Here is a 17,926-nt window from a genome sequence, read left to right as displayed (position 1 = left end):
TTTTCAAGCACGTCTATTTTTTCCAACAGTCATTTTCTTTCTGATGTCCAGGCAAGAATATTATCTTCCATTTTATTCACTCTTTCAATAGTGTCTCCCGTTATTTCTTCTAGCTTTTTAACTTTCTTGTCCATTTTCTCCTGTTTTTTCACCATTTTATCAGTCTTCATATTTTTAATATCTTTTATTATTTTAATGTTTTTGTCATTTAATTCATGCATTATTTGCACCAAAGCTTCTCTTATGTTTCCAGAATATCTTCCACCTCCAACCTCTTCCTGTTCTTTTACCTCATCTTCATCTGTATGTTCCAGAGAATCCAAATCCACCTCGGGTTCATTTTCACTTCCACTTCCAATCGTAGCTGGGATTTGTAGTTCAAATTGCTCATTTACGCATGCCCTTTCCTGCGCGCACGCACAGTTCCTGTTCCTTCTTGGAGACTGTTGATGTTGCCACCGATTTCTGTTCTGTATCGCCGGAGGTAAGATGCACGTGAGTCCGAGGCTTCTTCATGGTGGCCAGCTCAGCTTGTACTATCTTCAAAGTAGAAGCTTTCTTCTTTGTCTGTTTAGAAAGCATGTCTAAGGAAAATCCTGAGTAGTTTAGATGTCGTTTTTAGAAAATATTTACTAACTTTTCTTCACTTGAGGTGCCCTGCCCTCTAAAAAATGCAGTCAGGTTACTGATAGCAACTGCTCTTCAAGAAGAATCTGTTTATGCACATCATACATTGATCAAAACTGCTTTCAGAGCATCTTAAGAATTGTAGCAATGCATGAAGCTGGGGAAGGCTATAAAAAACATTTAAGACATGTGTTCATCAGTCCACAGTAAGAGAAATTGTCTGTAGAGGAAACTCAGTATGTTGAGTGTCTCTAGGAGTGTGCATCCTGTAAAGATCACACCAAAAGCACAAGATGCAATGCTGAACAAAGTGAAAGTGAACCCAAGGGCAATAGCAAAAGACCTGCAGAAATCTTTCAAACTACCTGGTCTCTGCTCAGATGTTCACTATAAAAACACTGAACATGAATGGTGTTTCATGGAGGGATACTGTGGAGGAACCCATTACCCTCCAAAACAAAACACTGGTGCTTGTCTCAAGTTTGCAGACCACCTGGATGTTCTACAATACTTCTGGGATAATGTTCTGTGGACGAGACAAAAATTTAACTTTTTGGCAGAAATTCAGATTGCTATGTTTGAAGGAGAGAGCACTACACACCAACACCAAAGCCTCATCCCAACTGTGAAGCATGGTGGAACAAGCATTATGGTTTGGGGGTGCTTTGCTGCCTCGAGCTTGCAATCATTCAGGGAACAATGAATTCAAAATTGTATCAAGACATTTTACAGGAGAATGTCAGGGTACCTCTCACCTGAAATTTAATAGAAGTTAGATAATGCAACAAGACAATCATCCTAAAGATAAGAATCAACAATGGTTTAAAAATAAAATTAATGTTTTGAAATGACTGAAGTCAAAATCCTGGCCTTAAATCTGATAGAAATGTTGTGGAAGGGCCTGAAGCAAGCAGTTCATACAAGGAAGCCCACCAGCATCCCAGAGTTGAAGCAGTTCTGCGAGCAATAGCCTAAAATTCATCCAAGCTGATGTGCAGGCCTGACCAAGTTACCAGAAACACTTGGTTGAAGTATTGCTTTACTGGGGGTGGGGGCCTCAGTTACTGAAAGCAAAAGTTCATACTTTTTCCAACAAATACATGCAATATTGGATCATTTTTCTCAATGAGAAAGTATGAAGATCTGGTTAGAATTTAAGTCATATTTAAGCAGAGGAAATTCTACAGGGTTCACAAACTTTCTAGCACCACTAAGTTTTTCATGCAGTGGCAGATATCTGTAATGTTGCAGAGAAGTTAGTGGAGGCAGATACAAAGTTTTTTTTTATAAAAAGGACAAAAATCAGACAACTACCTAGGATTTCCAAGTGTTATCTAAACCCAATCCACACTCATCTTCTGCAGTATCAATGTCCATGCCTTTAAGGGCATACTTGCCTTAAGTTAAAATGAACTGAAGTTCACCACCTGATTCCCCGAGATAGCAGGACTTCTGCATAAGCAGAAGTTCACTAAGCTTGTATTCAGAGCCCTGGGGAGTAATGTATAAAAATCCTGATACGGAAGGACAAGCTGGTGATGTGGAAAATGTTAGGCTGGATGGGCTACAACAAAGTCCTTGTCTGAAGCTGCAGGGCAGGGCATTTAAGACTAAGAAATATTCAAGAGAATGTGAACTTGTTATATTTTCTAACCCAGGAGATAGTAATGTCATCTCTGACTACACTTAAGGGGATTGATATAAACAAATGGATGGTTAGGGAGAATATAGTATGATCATTATGCCAGAAAACCACTTGGTTCCACACTAGTTCTTAGCAGGGCAGTCAATTTTCTTGCAACCCTGAAACTGTCTCATACATGCCTATCTATACATTGTCTTTTGTTTGCTATTGATCTGAAGGGAAATCTAGTGGCCAGTTTAACTAACTAGCACACTTCCAGAATGTGGTAAGATTCAGATTGTGGAGAATTGAGGAAACCTAAACGACTAGTGATAACATGCAAAATCCTATTATAATAGTGAGACAGGATTGACTAAAGTCCAACTGAATGATAGAGCAGGCTTGAGGGCAGAATTATCCACTCACCCTTTCAAGCCTGATCCATTTAACAAAATTATCTTATTTCAGCACTTACCATCTATTGCTTAATTGATCAATTAAGCAAATGTACTCAACTAGCCTCCACCTACCACTTGGTTAGAAAAAATTCCAAGATTCTCTGCCCATTGAGAAAATTCTCTCAGCACTCAGTCATCCTGAATGGATGACTTCTGGCTCTATACAAACACTATACCCAACATTCATCCTTTAAAGCCCTGTATGAATTTTGTACATTTCAGTGATATTATTTCTAATGTGCCAAGTTTTTCATTGTACAAAAACATCTCTGGAATCAACTCAAGAATCTTCATTGCCCTCCCTCTATTGCAAATTTATCCTTGATACATCAAGTAAATCCATTATCAATATTCTATTCGAGTTTTTGAAATTTGGTCTCACCAGGGCCCCACCTAGCAATTAAATTCATGTATTACTTGCCTTACAAATATTTCAATTCAGTCCTTCCAAGAACAACCTTTGTATTTCAAATATTTCAGTACTTTAATAGATTTTGCACTTGTTTTATTAACCCCATTTCCCAACTTAGTCATACTCAAACATACCTTAGTAGAAGCATAGCAGCACATCCAAGGACTGCACTTGTTGACACATTTCACTTTTGATGTACTTACAGCTAATCTTTAATCAATCATTTATCTACACCATGGAAACCACGTTTGTAGATTGTCAACAAAGTACCAGCTGGTCAAAGCAATTCATGAAATAAGACCTCTACTCAGTAGCTCTTAAAGTTAGATTCTTGTTACCAGCCATTAAAGGAAAATTAATGGTATCAGTAGTATTTACAATTATTGGAGAATGCATACAGGAAGCATTCAGTTCCTTGTAGTAGCCTCATGGCCAAATTTTTAGTTCATTCTTCTCCACTTCCCCAGGACCCAAAATGTTCTAGTTAGACTGAAATGTTAGTTGACTTTTTTTGAATGGCATGGCAGCAGTGGTTTAGTTCCAACAAACTGGGAACAATTCTCACCACTACTGGCAAGGAGATATGGTCTCCCCATGACTGTATACGTTTCCTCTAGGTACTCCAGTTTCCTCCCAGTCCAGAGGAACAGTTTGTAGGTTAATTGGTCATTATAAATTGTCTTATGATTAGGCTACAGTCAAAAAGGGATTACTGGGCATAGCACATTGTTTCTGATCATTGAAAATCTGAAAGCAACATGCAATTTCCTAGATTACAAATTTCATTTCTGAAAGATGACTTTCACTAGCTCAGATACAATGTGATTCTACAAAATTCATTAAGTGCAGAAATATATCAGGAGATCCTTTATAAATATACACACACACCAGTTGTTATAAAAAGCCCCCCATGGAGCATCGAATGTTCACAGGAAATTAGGGGTAAAATATTCTTCACAAATGTACTGCACAAAATGGAGACAGATTGACATGACATTCAAGTATCTGTACAAGTACTTGAATCACCAAAGCACAAGGCTACAGGCCTAATAAAGGTGAACAGTTTAGATGGAGCAGCTGCTTGTGCTGGTGACTGCAAACAAAATCTTAGTTTCAAAAGACAAAACTTCAAATCCATTCAGGTTCAATGTACATGCAGCCATTTTAAACATTGAAGATATGCTCAAATGTCATAGCTAGCATTGCTCTACCAGAACAAAAGGGCTTTCTATAAAAAAACCATCTTGTCAAGGAAAAGCAGATTCACCATGTCTTCACTCAGTGCTGCTGTAAAATTAAGTGTTCAAGCCTAGGGCTTCTTAGCCTGAAAACACCAGCACAGGACAATTGCACAGAACCACATACCACAACCAACCTTTTGAGCAACCCAATAATCTTTACTGCCAATTCAACTTTTTGCTCTGATTATACAGAAGGCCAGAACTCTCAAACCACCATACTAAACACCTGGTTTTAAAACACAACTTAAATGGGCGAATGATTGAACACTGGCACTAGAATTATAACTAGATGCAGGAGCACCTTATTCAGATCTGTGGCAGCCAACACAAAGCCAAATCCCACCTGTAAGTCAATTCCTGAATGCATATATTAAATGTCATCCTATCTAGGAGCAAATGCCAGATTCCAACTATCGTTTCCCTTTTCAGACAGGGAATGTAACCTCAGCCTGTTTTTTCTTTGGCCAAATAATTGCTCAACCTGCAACCCAGTGTTTGCAATACCAAAGCGGAGAAGTGTCAGCTGTGGTCCAACTTCAAATTCAGACAGCTTCCTACTCTTGGATCCTTTAGCTATGTTATTGACACTTAACTCAAGTGTCTTGATCGTCCTGTCAATTTAGGTCTCTTCCCCTTGTTACATCAAGATGTGTAAAGGACAACTCAATCATAACCTATGGTTGGAGTAACAGGTATTGCAGAATTTCATTGTTAACCTGACCAGAATCCAAATCCTCCAACTGGAAGTGCTATTGATAGTCCCTTCAGTACAGGCTGAAGTGCTTCTTGATGGTTCATTAACTGTAGAACTAGTTAGCTATTGGCATTCAATGTTGACAATTACAGCAATAGTACAATTCCTGCTCAAGGCAACTACTTCCAAACAGATTACAGACAGATGTTTTTGAATGCATTTTATTGAAAACTTCACCCAAAGGAGACAGTCAGACAACCCATTCAGATTCGATTTCACTCCAAAAATAAAGTTATACAAGCAATAAGCTCTTCCTGCATTTAAAACATTGCATTAGGGCCTCATTAAAAAGGCAGGAACCAGAGAACATCTCCAGCTCACTCAGTTCCACCAGTCAAGACTTTGCTTCCCAATACCATTGCACAGGGAACTATTACTTTTAGCTTTATTTTAAAATGACCCCTCCCCCCCATATATGGAGATAAAAAGATTTTTCTAATCACATTTCAGAAGTCCAGTGTCTGTTCAGCCAGATCCTCCAAAATTTCTACAGCTGATTAAACAAAAATGGAGTCCTGAGATAATGAACTAAAAAATAAAAATGACATTTAATCCTCAAACAGTCTTCTGCTGTCCCTTCTTGCCAATTAGAGATTTGTGGATGTGTGGAATGACACCTAGAAAACAAACACAGTCATTAGACACCAATACCAAACCCACTGAGTGAGAAGAACATGTAACCAGCAAGCAACTTGTTACTTCCATAACAACTTCAAAACAGTTACGTTTAGCCACATTCCCAATTTACTCAAAACCCCATAAATTTGGCCTCATCTACCTATCCTATTTGCCCATTGAAAATCTGAGTATGCATACAGGAGCATGCAGATTAGTTTTTTCTAACAAACAGAATCATGCTGCTAGACAAGTCAACCTTGTGCAACAAATCCACTTCTGCAATATGTAGCCAAACACAACAATGTACTTACCACCCCCTGCAATGGTGGCCTTGATTAAAGAATCCAACTCTTCATCACCACGGATAGCAAGCTGCAAATGACGAGGGGTAATACGCTTCACCTTTAAATCTTTGGATGCATTTCCTGCCAGCTCCAGCACCTGAGGGAATATGGGCAAATTAAGCATGGGCAGATAATACAACCCCACCACCCACCCCTAAAGCCTAGCAAGCCATAACCAGATATCATGAAGAGCCAGCATGACAAATGCACAAGCTAATACAAGGATTGATTCATTGAAACTTCAGAACACTGATTAGTCCACACTTTGCCAGGTAGAGGAAATTCACCAGGATGTTGCCTGGATTGGAGATCTTTATGGGTAAAGACTAGGTTTGCTATCCCTGGAGCAAAGGAGGTCCAGGGAAATACTGAGAATAAAAGCATTATAAATTAGAGTCTATGCATATCAAAAACATTGTATAGGATTAAAGGAACAGTAAGGAGTTTTATTATAGACAGACGTTGATAAATAATGTACTGTCAGGTGGGGAACCATATTCACTATATATTCAGTATCTTTCCTCCATCAGATTTCTGAGTGCTCTATTTTGTTAGTTAATGCAATTCCTTTAGCACAGGATTTTTGTAATTAACTTATTGCACTGTGCAACCACTGCAAAACAGTTTTCACATCACCCCAGTCAGTGATGGCAGGCCGGATACAAAACAAGGCATGCAGTATACGACCCAATGTAGGCTAATACACGCTCTCAACCGAAAACATCTGCCATACTTATACCTCCACAACCCGGAGCTCCTCCAGCATTGATTACTAAAGCTTAGATCGCCATAAGGGCTAGCACGGAGATAGGCCACTCAGCTCCTCAAACTTGGTCTATCCTGGGCCTCAACTACTCAAACGATTGCTAAAACTACCCACCAAATATCGACCCACGGGCCGAAGATCAGTCTCCCATATCCCGGGAGACTACACTCCTACTCACGACCGAGTTCCCTCACACACCGGTCTGCGCCGGCTGCCCAACACCGCCCCATCCCCCTCTTACCTCGGCGGTCAGGTACTCCAGAATAGCCGCGCTGTAAACCGCCGCCGTAGCGCCCACTCGGCCGTGACTCGTCGTCCTCGACTTGAGATGCCGATGGATGCGACCTACCGGAAACTGCCGCGGAAGGAGAAACAGCAGATTTACTTGCCCGAGCCGCGCACTCGCTCCCTTCCCCCTCCCCCACACGGCCGCCGTGTTTTTTTTTTCGGTTTAATTGTTTGGTGGGCGGTGCCCGCCCGCGCGCCCGCCAGCAGCCCGCCGCTCGAGCCAAGATCACGGGGTCAGCGCGCAGCGCCCGGCACTGACCTGCAACCCGGCTCGCTGTGAGCGGGAAACCGCTTTGGTTTTCGCCTTGCCAGAGTCTTTACCCGCTTTTCCGCCAGCCTGCCAAGGAAGGAAAGAGAGAAAAAATAGTTATAAAGGTAGCTAATGGTAAACGTGAGGAAGGCGAAAATACGCGGAGGAATTTTCCTGCGGGAGCGGTTAATGCAGGTGGGCCTGCGGCCTTGTGGCGCTCACCATTGCCGCCGCGTGTCAACAGTACCCAGCCGTTTTTTTTAAACACTCTGCGCTCCCGCCTCTGCGTTGGCCGTCTTATTTATAGTCAGCCCGGCCGACATCCGGGCCAATGGAATCAGGACTAACCACCAATCAATGGCTGCGCAGTTATCGGGGATGAGCCAATCGGAAGCGAAGAAGCCGGCGGTTGGGGAGGGACAATGCGGCGTGCGCGGGACGGTAGCTGGGGGATGGGCGGGAAGGAATGTGCACGCGCGCGTTCGCGAGGTCGCATGGCGCGGCCCCGAAGAGTGCACGTGGCGATGCGCGCCAAACCTGCAAATGAAAACTGTAAAGACTCTCTGAATTTTAATACAACTGGGGCAAGTATGCATGCAAGTACGTTCCTTCTCACATAGAAGTGCATGTCTTAATTGCAAAGAGTCAAATGACGTGGGAATGGTGGTGGGATAACTTGAATGAAAAATTAAACTGTGAAGGAAAAGGGGGGAATAATTTGCAGAATATAGCCTGCACTAAATAAAGAAGGACAAGAACATAAAATACATTGCTAAAAATTTATGCATTGAAAATCTTGTGAGAAAAGAGTATTCTCCTGGATCGGTGCAGGGAAGCAAACTGGGTTAAAGATATAGGAAGGAAGACTTACATTTCCTTAGCATCCTTAACCATTTCAGTGTACAGCTGACGCGTGATTTACACATTAGCCAAGTACTTTCTAAAGAGTAATCGTGTTTATAATGTAGGGCATACGGCAGTTTACGCATAACATGCTCCCAAAGTAGCATGATAAAAACCCTATAATCTGCGTTTGTACCTATACTAGTTGAGAGATAAATATTGGCCAACCGAGTTCCAGAGGCAACTCTATTGCTACACTCCAAAATAATGCCAAAGGGCTTTTTACATTGTTTTGAAAGGTTTAATGTCAAGAATGTTCTTCTGGAATAAATTTTATTTTACCTTCATAAAACAGTTAAGTGTGTGATCATCTTACCCAATCGCCCAGTAAATCTAAATGAACTTCAGCAGTCCAAAATTTATCGTTTTGAAAATTAATAAAGATTTCATACCATATATACATAATTTATTATGTGTATGTTTCACATGTAACATTGTGCACAGATGCTGACCGAATAAGATCTTTGTGTAAATATTTTACACTTTATTTTACCCCTTGTGTCTCAAGTGTGTTAAGTCTGTTCAGTAAAATACTTCACTGGAGATTGTGACTGATTTACATTGGAAACAAGATGGGATACACAGTCACAATCATCAAAAGTGACAAAGCTTTCAAGGATATTGAGTAACTTTGAGATTGTAGTGAGAGCAAGTTTGAGAAGCTCATGATTAATCACAGCAAGTCTTAAATGAAGACTTGGGAAAGAAGAAAGATGTCGCTGCAAAAAATGGCAATATAGAAATGAACTCTAAAAATGGTTGCCACTAAATGTAAGTATAAATGTTGTATATGGATCAACACCAGTAGTGATTATGGGAGCCTTGATTTCGAGTCAGGTGAGTTAAGTTGAATGGTGTTAAAATGGAACTAATGGGAAGCTGTTAACATTTAAATTGGAATCATTTAATGCAACAAATTAGAGCTCCATTCACCCCTAACCTTGCCTCCATTCAGGGCCCCAAACAGTCCTTCCAGGTGAGGCAACATTTCACCTGTGAATCTATTGGTGTCACCTGTTGCATCTGGTGCTCCTGATGTGGCCTCCTCTGCAATGCTGAGAAACAATGTAAATGGCGGGACAGCTTTCTTGAGCACCTCCGCTCCATCTGCCAAAAGCAAAATTTACCAGTGGCCAACCATTTTAATTCCATTCCCCATTCCCTTCTGACATGTCTTCTTTCGCCTCCAACCTGATGGCGTTAATATCAATTTCTCCTTCTGTATTTTACCCTCACCCTTCCCTCTTCTTCTATTCCCCACTCTGGCCTTTTACCTCTTTTCATCACTTGCCTAGCACCTCCTCTTGGTGCCTTTACTTCTTCTCTTTCTCCTATGATCTACTCTCCTCTCAGATTCCTTCTTCTCCAGCCATTTCCCTTTCCCACATGCCTGACTTCACCTGTCACCTAGCTAGTCCTCCTTCCCCTCTCCCCATTCTTTTTATTAGGGCATCTTTGCCACTTTCTTTCTGGTCCTGCAGAAGGGTCTTGGCCCAAAATACCAACTGTGTATTAATTTCTATAAATGCTGCCTGACCTGCTGAATTCCTCCTGCATCTTTTGTGTGTTACTCTGAATTTCCAGATCTGCTGAATCTATTGTGTTTATAATTAGAGCATCGTGATGGTTTAATTGTAGAAAATGAGGGAAATAGTCCATGTGCAGAGCGAAACAGGACAAGGCAAAATAGTGGCAGTTTAACATTGTCCCAACAGAAAGAAAACATTTCTAGCAGCAAATCACAGAAGAAAGGTTTAAATGAATTTGAAGAGGAAAAACAACATTTAGCATACATTTAACACAAGCATGAAAACTTGAAATAAGCTAAATTATTGGAGCAGTTAATAAGTTAATTTAATTGTTGATACAGCCACTGACTGTTTTGTCATGGAAGGAGATATGTATGACCACAAGTTTAGTAAAATACAATTAGCAAAAATCACTTTAAAGCTGAGAAGCATTATGTGGGTCCCGAAAACATTGAATCAATGAAATCTCTGATCCTCCATTATGGACGAAAGGGAAGCCTGCCAGTCTAGATAAAGAGCCTTGACTCAAAAATCAACTGTCCATTTCTCTCCCCACATGCTGTTTGGCCCACTGATTTCTTCCAACATCATTTTTGTCGCTACCAATTATACTGGCTGATTTTGTGAATAAATTAACTTTTCTTGGGAGTGACTAGCTGAAGGTGTTGAGTATGGACTGAAATAGCATATTTGCTGTGAATATATTTATAGACATGTTTAAAAATACTTCTGGAATAATATGAATCTACATTCAAGGATTTTTATAGGGCATCATATGAATATCAAACAAAATGCCTACATAATCTATTATAAACCTAGGTATCATCTTTATGTATTGGAAACTTAGTAAGAAAAGCCAAGCTGAACTGGAGCGGCACAAGGCACCGGTGACTTCTCTTAGAATTTTGCAGATTCAGCATGTAAATCTTTGACAAACCTCTACATATGTACAGTGGAGAATATCCTGATTAGCTGCATCACGGCCTAGTATGGAAATACCAATGTCCAAGAATGAAAAAACCAACAAAAAGGTGATGGATACAACCCAGTCCATCACAAGTAAAGCCCTCCCCACCACCGAGTACATCTACATGGAGCACTGCCACATCTATCATCAAGGACTCCCACCACCCAGCCCATGCTCTCTTTTTGCTGCTGCCATCGAGAAGGAGATACAGAAGTCTTAGGTCCTACATCATCAGATTTTAGGAACAGTTATTCATCAGGCTCCTGAACCAGCCTGGGTAACTTCACTCATCTCAACTCTGAACTGATTCCACAACCTATGTACTCACTTTCAAGGACTCTACAACTCATGTTCATAGTATTATTTATTCACTTATTTCATTATCATTACTATTGTATTTACACAGTTTTTCTTCTTTTGCACATTTGTTGTCTTGTCAGTCTTTGCGCGTAGTTCTTCCATTGATTCCATTGTATTTTTTGTTCTACTGTGAATACCTGCAAAAAATGAATCTCAGCATAACATATATTGATTTAAATGTATTGTGATACTAAATTTACTTTGAACTTTGGTGACTGGGTAAGAGCGATTGTATGATTCCACAGTGATGAGTCTTAATGGTTGGACAATGCAGAGATAAAATGGTGGAAAATTATTAATATCACCTGCTCCCCCCCCTGTAAAAATGTATGCTGAATTGATGGGAGGGGGGATGTCTTTATAGGATTAGGTCTGCTTCAACGGTGTCTAACAATTAGTGCCCACAAGGGGTTGCACTGTGTACAAAGCGTCCATTATTAAAGACCTCCAGCACCCAGGGCATGCACTGTTCTCACTGTTACCATCAGGTAGGAGGTACAGAGGCCTGAAGGCACACACTCAGTGATTCAGGAACAGCTTCTTCCCCTCTGCCATCCGATTCCTAAATGGATTTTGAAGCTTTGGACACTACCTCACTTTTTTAATATACAGTATTTCAGTTTTTGCACATTAAAAAAAATAATCTATTCAATATACGTAATTGATTTACTTGTTTATGTATTATGTTTTATTTCATTTATTATTATTTTCTCTCTCTGCGCTAGATTATTTATTGCATCGAACTGCTGCTACTAAGTTAACAAATTTCACGTCACATGTTGGTGATAATAAACCTGATTCTGATTCTGAAAGGCCACTATATAAAAATATGTGTGTAATTTAGACAACTTGAGCATCCTCTGCCATTCACTAAGATCATGAGTGATAGAGTACAGCACAGAAAAAGGTACTTTGGCCCATCCAGTCTGTGCCAAACCATTTAAACTGCCTATTTCCAATGACCTGCACCGGGACCATAGGCCTCAATACCCCTACCATCTATGTACCTATACAAACCTCTCTTGAAGTTTGAAATTGGGCTCACATACACCACTTGTGCTGGCAGCTTGTTCCACACTCTCATGCTCTCTGAGTGAAGAAATTTCTGCTCATGTTCCCCTTAAACTTTTTACCTTTTACTCTTATGACCTCCCAACCTCAGTGGGAAAAGCCTACTTGCATTTACCCTATCTATACCCCTCATAATTTTGTATACCTCTCAAATCTCCTCTCAGTCTTCTATGTTCCAAGGAATAAAGTTGAATTGAATTGACTTTATTTCTTACATCCTTCACATACATTAAGAGTAAAAATCTTTACATTACGTCTCCATCTAAATGTGCAATCATAGTAATTTATAATAAATAGAACAGTCAATGTAATATAGAGTACACTCAAATCAGCGTGAGTTAATCAGTTTGATGGCCTGGTGGAAGAAGCTGTCCCAGAGCCTGTTGGTCCTGGCTTTTGTGCTGCGGTACCGTTTCTCAGATGGTAGCAGCTGGAATAGATTGTGGTTTGGGTGACTAGAATCCCCGATGATCCAATGGGCCCTTTTTACACACCTGTCCTTATACTGAATCATGGGAAGTTCACAACTACAGATGCACTGGGCCATCTGTACCACTCTCTGTAGAGTCCTGCAGTTAAGGAAGATACAGTTCCCATACCAGGCAGTGATGCAGCCAGTCAGGATGCTCTCAGTTGTGCCTCTGTAGAAAGTTCTTAGGATTGGGGGGCCCATACCAAACTTCCTCAACCTAATCAATCTTTCCACATAAATCAGGTTCTCCAGAACTGGCAATTTCCTTGTAAATTTTCTCTGTACTCTTCTAACCTTACTTATATCCTTCCTGTAGTTAGATGACCAAAACTGCACGTAATACTCCAAATTAGGCCTCACCAATGTCTTATACAACTTCAACATAACATCGTATCTCATGTACTCAATACTTTGATTTATGAAGACCAATATGTGAAAAGCTTTCCTTACAACCCTATCTACCTATAATACCACTTTCAATGAATTTTGGACCTGTAGACCCAGACCTCTTTCTTCTACCATACTTCTCAGTGCCCCACCATTCATTATGTAAGACCTATCCTGGTTAGTTCCACTGAAGTGCAACACCTCAAACTTGTCTACATTAAATTCCATCTGCCATTTTTCAGCTCATTCTTCCAGCTGATCCATATCCCACTGCAAACCATAATAATCTTCCTCACTGTCCACCATACACCTAATCTTGAAGTCATCCACAGATTTGCTGATCCAGTTATCATCCAGGTTGTTGATATAGATGACAAACAACAACAGATCCAGCACTCCATCCGTCACAGGCTTCCATTCAGAGAAGCAACCATGTACTACTACTCTCTGGACTTCTCCCACAAAGCCACTGTCTAAATCAGTTTATTATCTCATCTTGAATGCCGAACAACTGAACCTTCTTGACCAACCTCCTATGCGGACCCATGTTCAATTCTTTGCTAAAGTCCATGTAGATAACATCCATGCCTTGCCTTGATCAACTTTCCTGGTAATTTCTTTGAAGAACATAAGATTCGTTAGTGGCGGCCTACCATGCACAAAACTCTGCTGACTATCCTTAATCAGTCCACGTCTATCCAAATACTCATATATTCAGTCCCTTAGAATACCTTCCAATAACTTTCCCACTACTGATGTCAGGCTCATTGGCCTATAATTCCTGGTTTATTTTTAGAGCCTTCTTAAACAGCAGACCAATATTGGCTAATCCCCAATCCTCTGGTACCTCACCTGTCACTAAGGACAATTTGAATATCTCTGCTATGGCCACAGCACTTGCCTCCTGCAGGGTTTGACACAACACGTTGTCAGTTCCTGGGACTTTATCCACCCTAATTTGCCTCAAAATACCTACTCTGTAATCTGTATAGGATCCATTTCGCCTCACTTCTATAGCCTCTGTATCCACTTCCTGAGTAAATACAGATGCAAAAAAGATCATTTAAGATCATCCCCATCTCTTTTGGCTCTATGTGTGGGTTACCATTTTGACCTTCCAGAGGACCAGTTTTGTCCTATGTGATCCTTTTGCTCTTAATATATCTGTAGAATCCCTTAGGATTCTCTTTCACCTTGTCTGCTAAGGCAACCTCATGCCTTCTTTTAGCCCTCCTGATATCTTTCTTAAGTGTTTTCTTGTATTTCTTATGCTTCATAAGCATCTCATTTGTTCCTACCTACCTATACCTGCAATACACCTTTTTCTTTTTAATTAGGACCTCAATATCTCTTTAAAACCAAGGTTCCATACACTTGTTATCTTTACTGTTGATTCTGACAGACACATACAAATTTTGTACTCTCAAAATTTCACTTTTGAAGGCCTCCCACTTATCAAATATACCTTTGCCAGAAAACAGCCTGTTCCAATCCATACTTACCAGATCCTTTCTGATACCATCAAAATGGGCCTTTCTCCAATTTAGAATCTCAACCCGCAGTCCAGACCTATCTTTTTGCATGTTTGAAACTAATAGCATTGTGATGACTAGATGCAAAGTGTTCCCTTACACAAACTTCTGTTACCTGCCCTGCCTTGTTCCCTAATAGCAGATCAAGTTTCGCTTACTCTCTCAATGTTTACTTCTATGTACTGATTAAGGAAACTTTCCTGAACACACTTGACAAACACTATTCCATCTATCCTTTTACAGTATGGGAGTCCCAGTCAATATGTGGAAAGTTAAAATCACTAATGTTTCTTCAACAGTCTGTGATCTTTATATAAATTTGTTCCTCTAAATCTCTTGGACTGTTGGGTAGTCTGTAATATAGCCCCATTAATGTGGCCATACTTTTCTTATTACTCAGTTCCACACATAATGCCTCACTAGATGGGTTCTCCAGTCTGTCCCAATTGAGCACTGCTGTGACATTTTCTGTGACTAATAATGCCACTTCTCCTTTAATCCCTCCCACTCCATCGTGTCTAAAACAACAGAACCCCAAAATATTGAGCTGCCAGTCCTGCCCCTCCTGCAACTAATATCATAATTCCAGGTGTTGATCCATGCCTTGAGCTGATCCTCTTTTCCTTTGATACTTCTTGCATTGAAATATACACAGTTCAGGACATTAGTTACACCATGTTCAATCTTTTGATTCCTGACTTTGTCTGAGGTCTTAACATCTATCTACACAGCCTCTCCACTATCTCTTCTAGCATTCTGATTCCCACTCCTCTGCAACTCTAGTTTAAAACTCCCCTCCCCTATGCAGTATTAGCAAACCTTCCTGCTATGAAATTGGTCTCCTTCCAGTTCAGGTGAAAATAGTCTCTTCTGAACAAACCCCAACTTCCCTGGAAGAGAGCCAATGGTCCAAAAATCTTATGCTCTCCCTCCTGCACCAACTCCTTAGCCATGTGTTAAACTGTAATCTTCCTATTTGTGGCCTCACTAGCTTGTAGCACGGGTAGCAATCTTGAGATCTTACCCTGGAGATCGTGCCCTTTAACTTAGCACCTAACTCCATGAACTCACTTTGCAGAACTTTGTTACTTTTCCTACCTATGTCATTGGTGTCTACATGGACTACGACCTCTGGCTGTTCACCCTTCCACTTAAGCATGCTGAAGTCTCGATCCGAGACGTCCCATACCCTGGCACTTTTGAGACAACGTACTAACTGGGAACCTTGTACTTGTCCACAGAACCTCCTTTCTGTTCCCCTAACTAATAAAACCCCTATCATCTCTTCTTCCTACCCCCCCTCTCTTCTAAGACACAGAGCCAGCCAATGCCAGAGACCTGACTGCTGTGACTTTCCTCTGCTAGGTCATTCCCCAAACGGTATCCAAAATGGTATACCTGTGGTTTAGGGAGATGGCCACAGGGGTACTGGCTGTTTAATCCCTTTCCCCTTTCTGACTGTCATCCAGTTCCCTGTGTCTTGCACCTTGGGTTGAACTACCCCTCTATATATTCTATCTATCACCTCCTCAGCCTCCCAAGTGATCTGGAATTCATCTAGTTCCAGCCTTAACTCCTTGACCCTGAGTTTTAAAGCTGCAGCTGGATGTATTTCTCACTGGTGTGGTCGTCAGGAACACTGGAAGTTTCCCTACCTTCCCACATACCGCAAGAGGAACATTTCACTGTCTGACCTGGCATCTCTACTGTTCAAACTGAGAAAATATAAAGAAGGAAAAACAATAAACTGTGGGGGAGAATAAAACTTTACCTTTACCTACAGCTATTTTGCTTTCTCTCACTCAAGCCTCACCTTGCCTTGCAGAGCTAAAGCTTCAAAAACCCTACTCTAACTCTGGCCATTCCAACAGTGACCACTCTGAGAATAGCAGTTCCTCTTCCCCCTGCCTTACTTTAATTTGTTTTTGCCAATCAATCCTAAATGTTGGTTGGCCGCTGCTCAAGCACTAAACTGCCACAAGTTGCGGCCTTTTCTATGCAAACCTGAGTGAGCTATGTCTTCTCAGGCTTCAGATCTCCGATTGGCTGCTGCTCATGTTTTGCCTTAGTGCAACTTTCATGTACTAATTCTGTATCCACTGGTATCATTCATATTTAAATAAATCCTATCAGTTTTCAGTTGAATATAATTAGTGACTGAGCATCAACTTTCCCCCTTCCCCCAACTCACTGTAGACCTTTTGGATAATGAATTCCAAAAATTCACTGCCCTTTAGGTGAAGAAATTTTTTCTCATTCCAGATCTTAATGTTTATCTCCTTTTTTTGGAACCATGACCCCTGGTTCTAGAGACAGAAGTCAGAGGAAACAACCTTAATTAAGTTTGTGTGGCTCAATGCGATACTTTTCATTCTTCTAAACTCTAGAGAAGATAGGTCTTCACAATTTTTCTATCCCAAGAATCAATCTGGTGATATTTCATTTTGTCTACTCCCATAACGTTTGCTCTATTGGAAATGCAGTACAGTATATTTTTCCTGAATATAGGAGACCAGACCAGATTAGTACTCCAAATGTGAACTCCAGCATTCCATCTCTACTCTCACTATGTCCCTATATGTTTTGAGTAAGGTGTCACTGATAACTCATTGTACTTGTTTGTTTAAATTAAGAATGCTAATTCACATTAAATCTTGATATAAAACTCTGTCGTATTTGATCATTGTTCTCAAAAGGCCCCTTTAATAGAAAATTAATTGACCAGTTTTCCTTGCATAATACTAAATCTAAAATACCAGTTGCCTTGTTTATTTCTCAATATGAATTTGTTCTCCACACTTATTTGGTTTCCTCAATTAATTAATTAACCAATTAATGATACGTGCCAGGATTGTTATGTTACCCTTGTTGCAAACATTACTTATTTCCTGATTTATATAATGCCTAATATTACCATCACTGTTTGGAAAACTTGTTGAATGTTTTCTGCTCTCTGCTGTTTCTTCACTCCACCCAAACCTATTCTAATACTTACTGGCCCCTGACCCCTGCCCATCCCCCACATGATTCATCTGTTGTCAGCCCCCAACCAACACATACTCCACTCTCCCCTCCTACCCCTCCTCACAGCCCCCCACGCTGCTCTCGTGACTACACCCTTCCCACACCTGAAACCACCACGGTAGGCTTCACAGCTGAACAGGTGAGAACACAGCTGAAACGTCTCCACCCAAGCAAGGCTGCAGGCCCGGATAGTGTCAGCCCCAGGGTGCTCAAAGCCTGTGCCCCCCAGCTATGTGGAGTACTGCACCATGTCTTCGACCTGAGCCTGAGTCTCCAGAGGGCTCCTGTGCTGTGTAAGA

The 17,926-nt window shown here is 40.8% G+C and overlaps 1 protein-coding gene across 1 annotated transcript; it reads right to left on the bottom strand.

Annotated features, from left to right (window-relative positions):
• Positions 1–5,261: 5,261 nt before the first annotated feature.
• On the bottom strand, positions 5,262–7,718 carry LOC140726259 (histone H2A.Z). Its single transcript, XM_073042389.1, has 5 exons — positions 7,605–7,718; positions 7,392–7,469; positions 7,086–7,199; positions 6,046–6,175; positions 5,262–5,733 (listed from the first exon to the last, which is right to left on the bottom strand). The coding sequence occupies exons 1-5, from the start codon at positions 7,605–7,607 to the stop codon at positions 5,672–5,674; spliced, it is 387 nt and encodes a 128-aa protein (XP_072898490.1). The 5' UTR covers positions 7,608–7,718; the 3' UTR covers positions 5,262–5,671.
• Positions 7,719–17,926: the final 10,208 nt, after the last annotated feature.

The sequence above is a fragment of the Hemitrygon akajei genome, chromosome 4, assembly GCF_048418815.1.
Source record: "Hemitrygon akajei chromosome 4, sHemAka1.3, whole genome shotgun sequence".
Lineage (NCBI taxonomy): Eukaryota > Metazoa > Chordata > Chondrichthyes > Myliobatiformes > Dasyatidae > Hemitrygon > Hemitrygon akajei.
This window is presented reverse-complemented; position numbering and strand designations above follow the sequence as displayed.

Bases quoted from the DNA above. Each gene is read 5' to 3' on its own strand.
- LOC140726259 (XM_073042389.1), bottom strand. The intron at 6,176-7,085 runs GTAAGAGGGGGA...ATATTCCCTCAG, and splicing joins TGGAGTACCTGACCGCCGAG to GTGCTGGAGCTGGCAGGAAA. The intron at 5,734-6,045 runs GTAAGTACATTG...TTTGTTTTCTAG, and splicing joins GGCCACCATTGCAGGGGGTG to GTGTCATTCCACACATCCAC.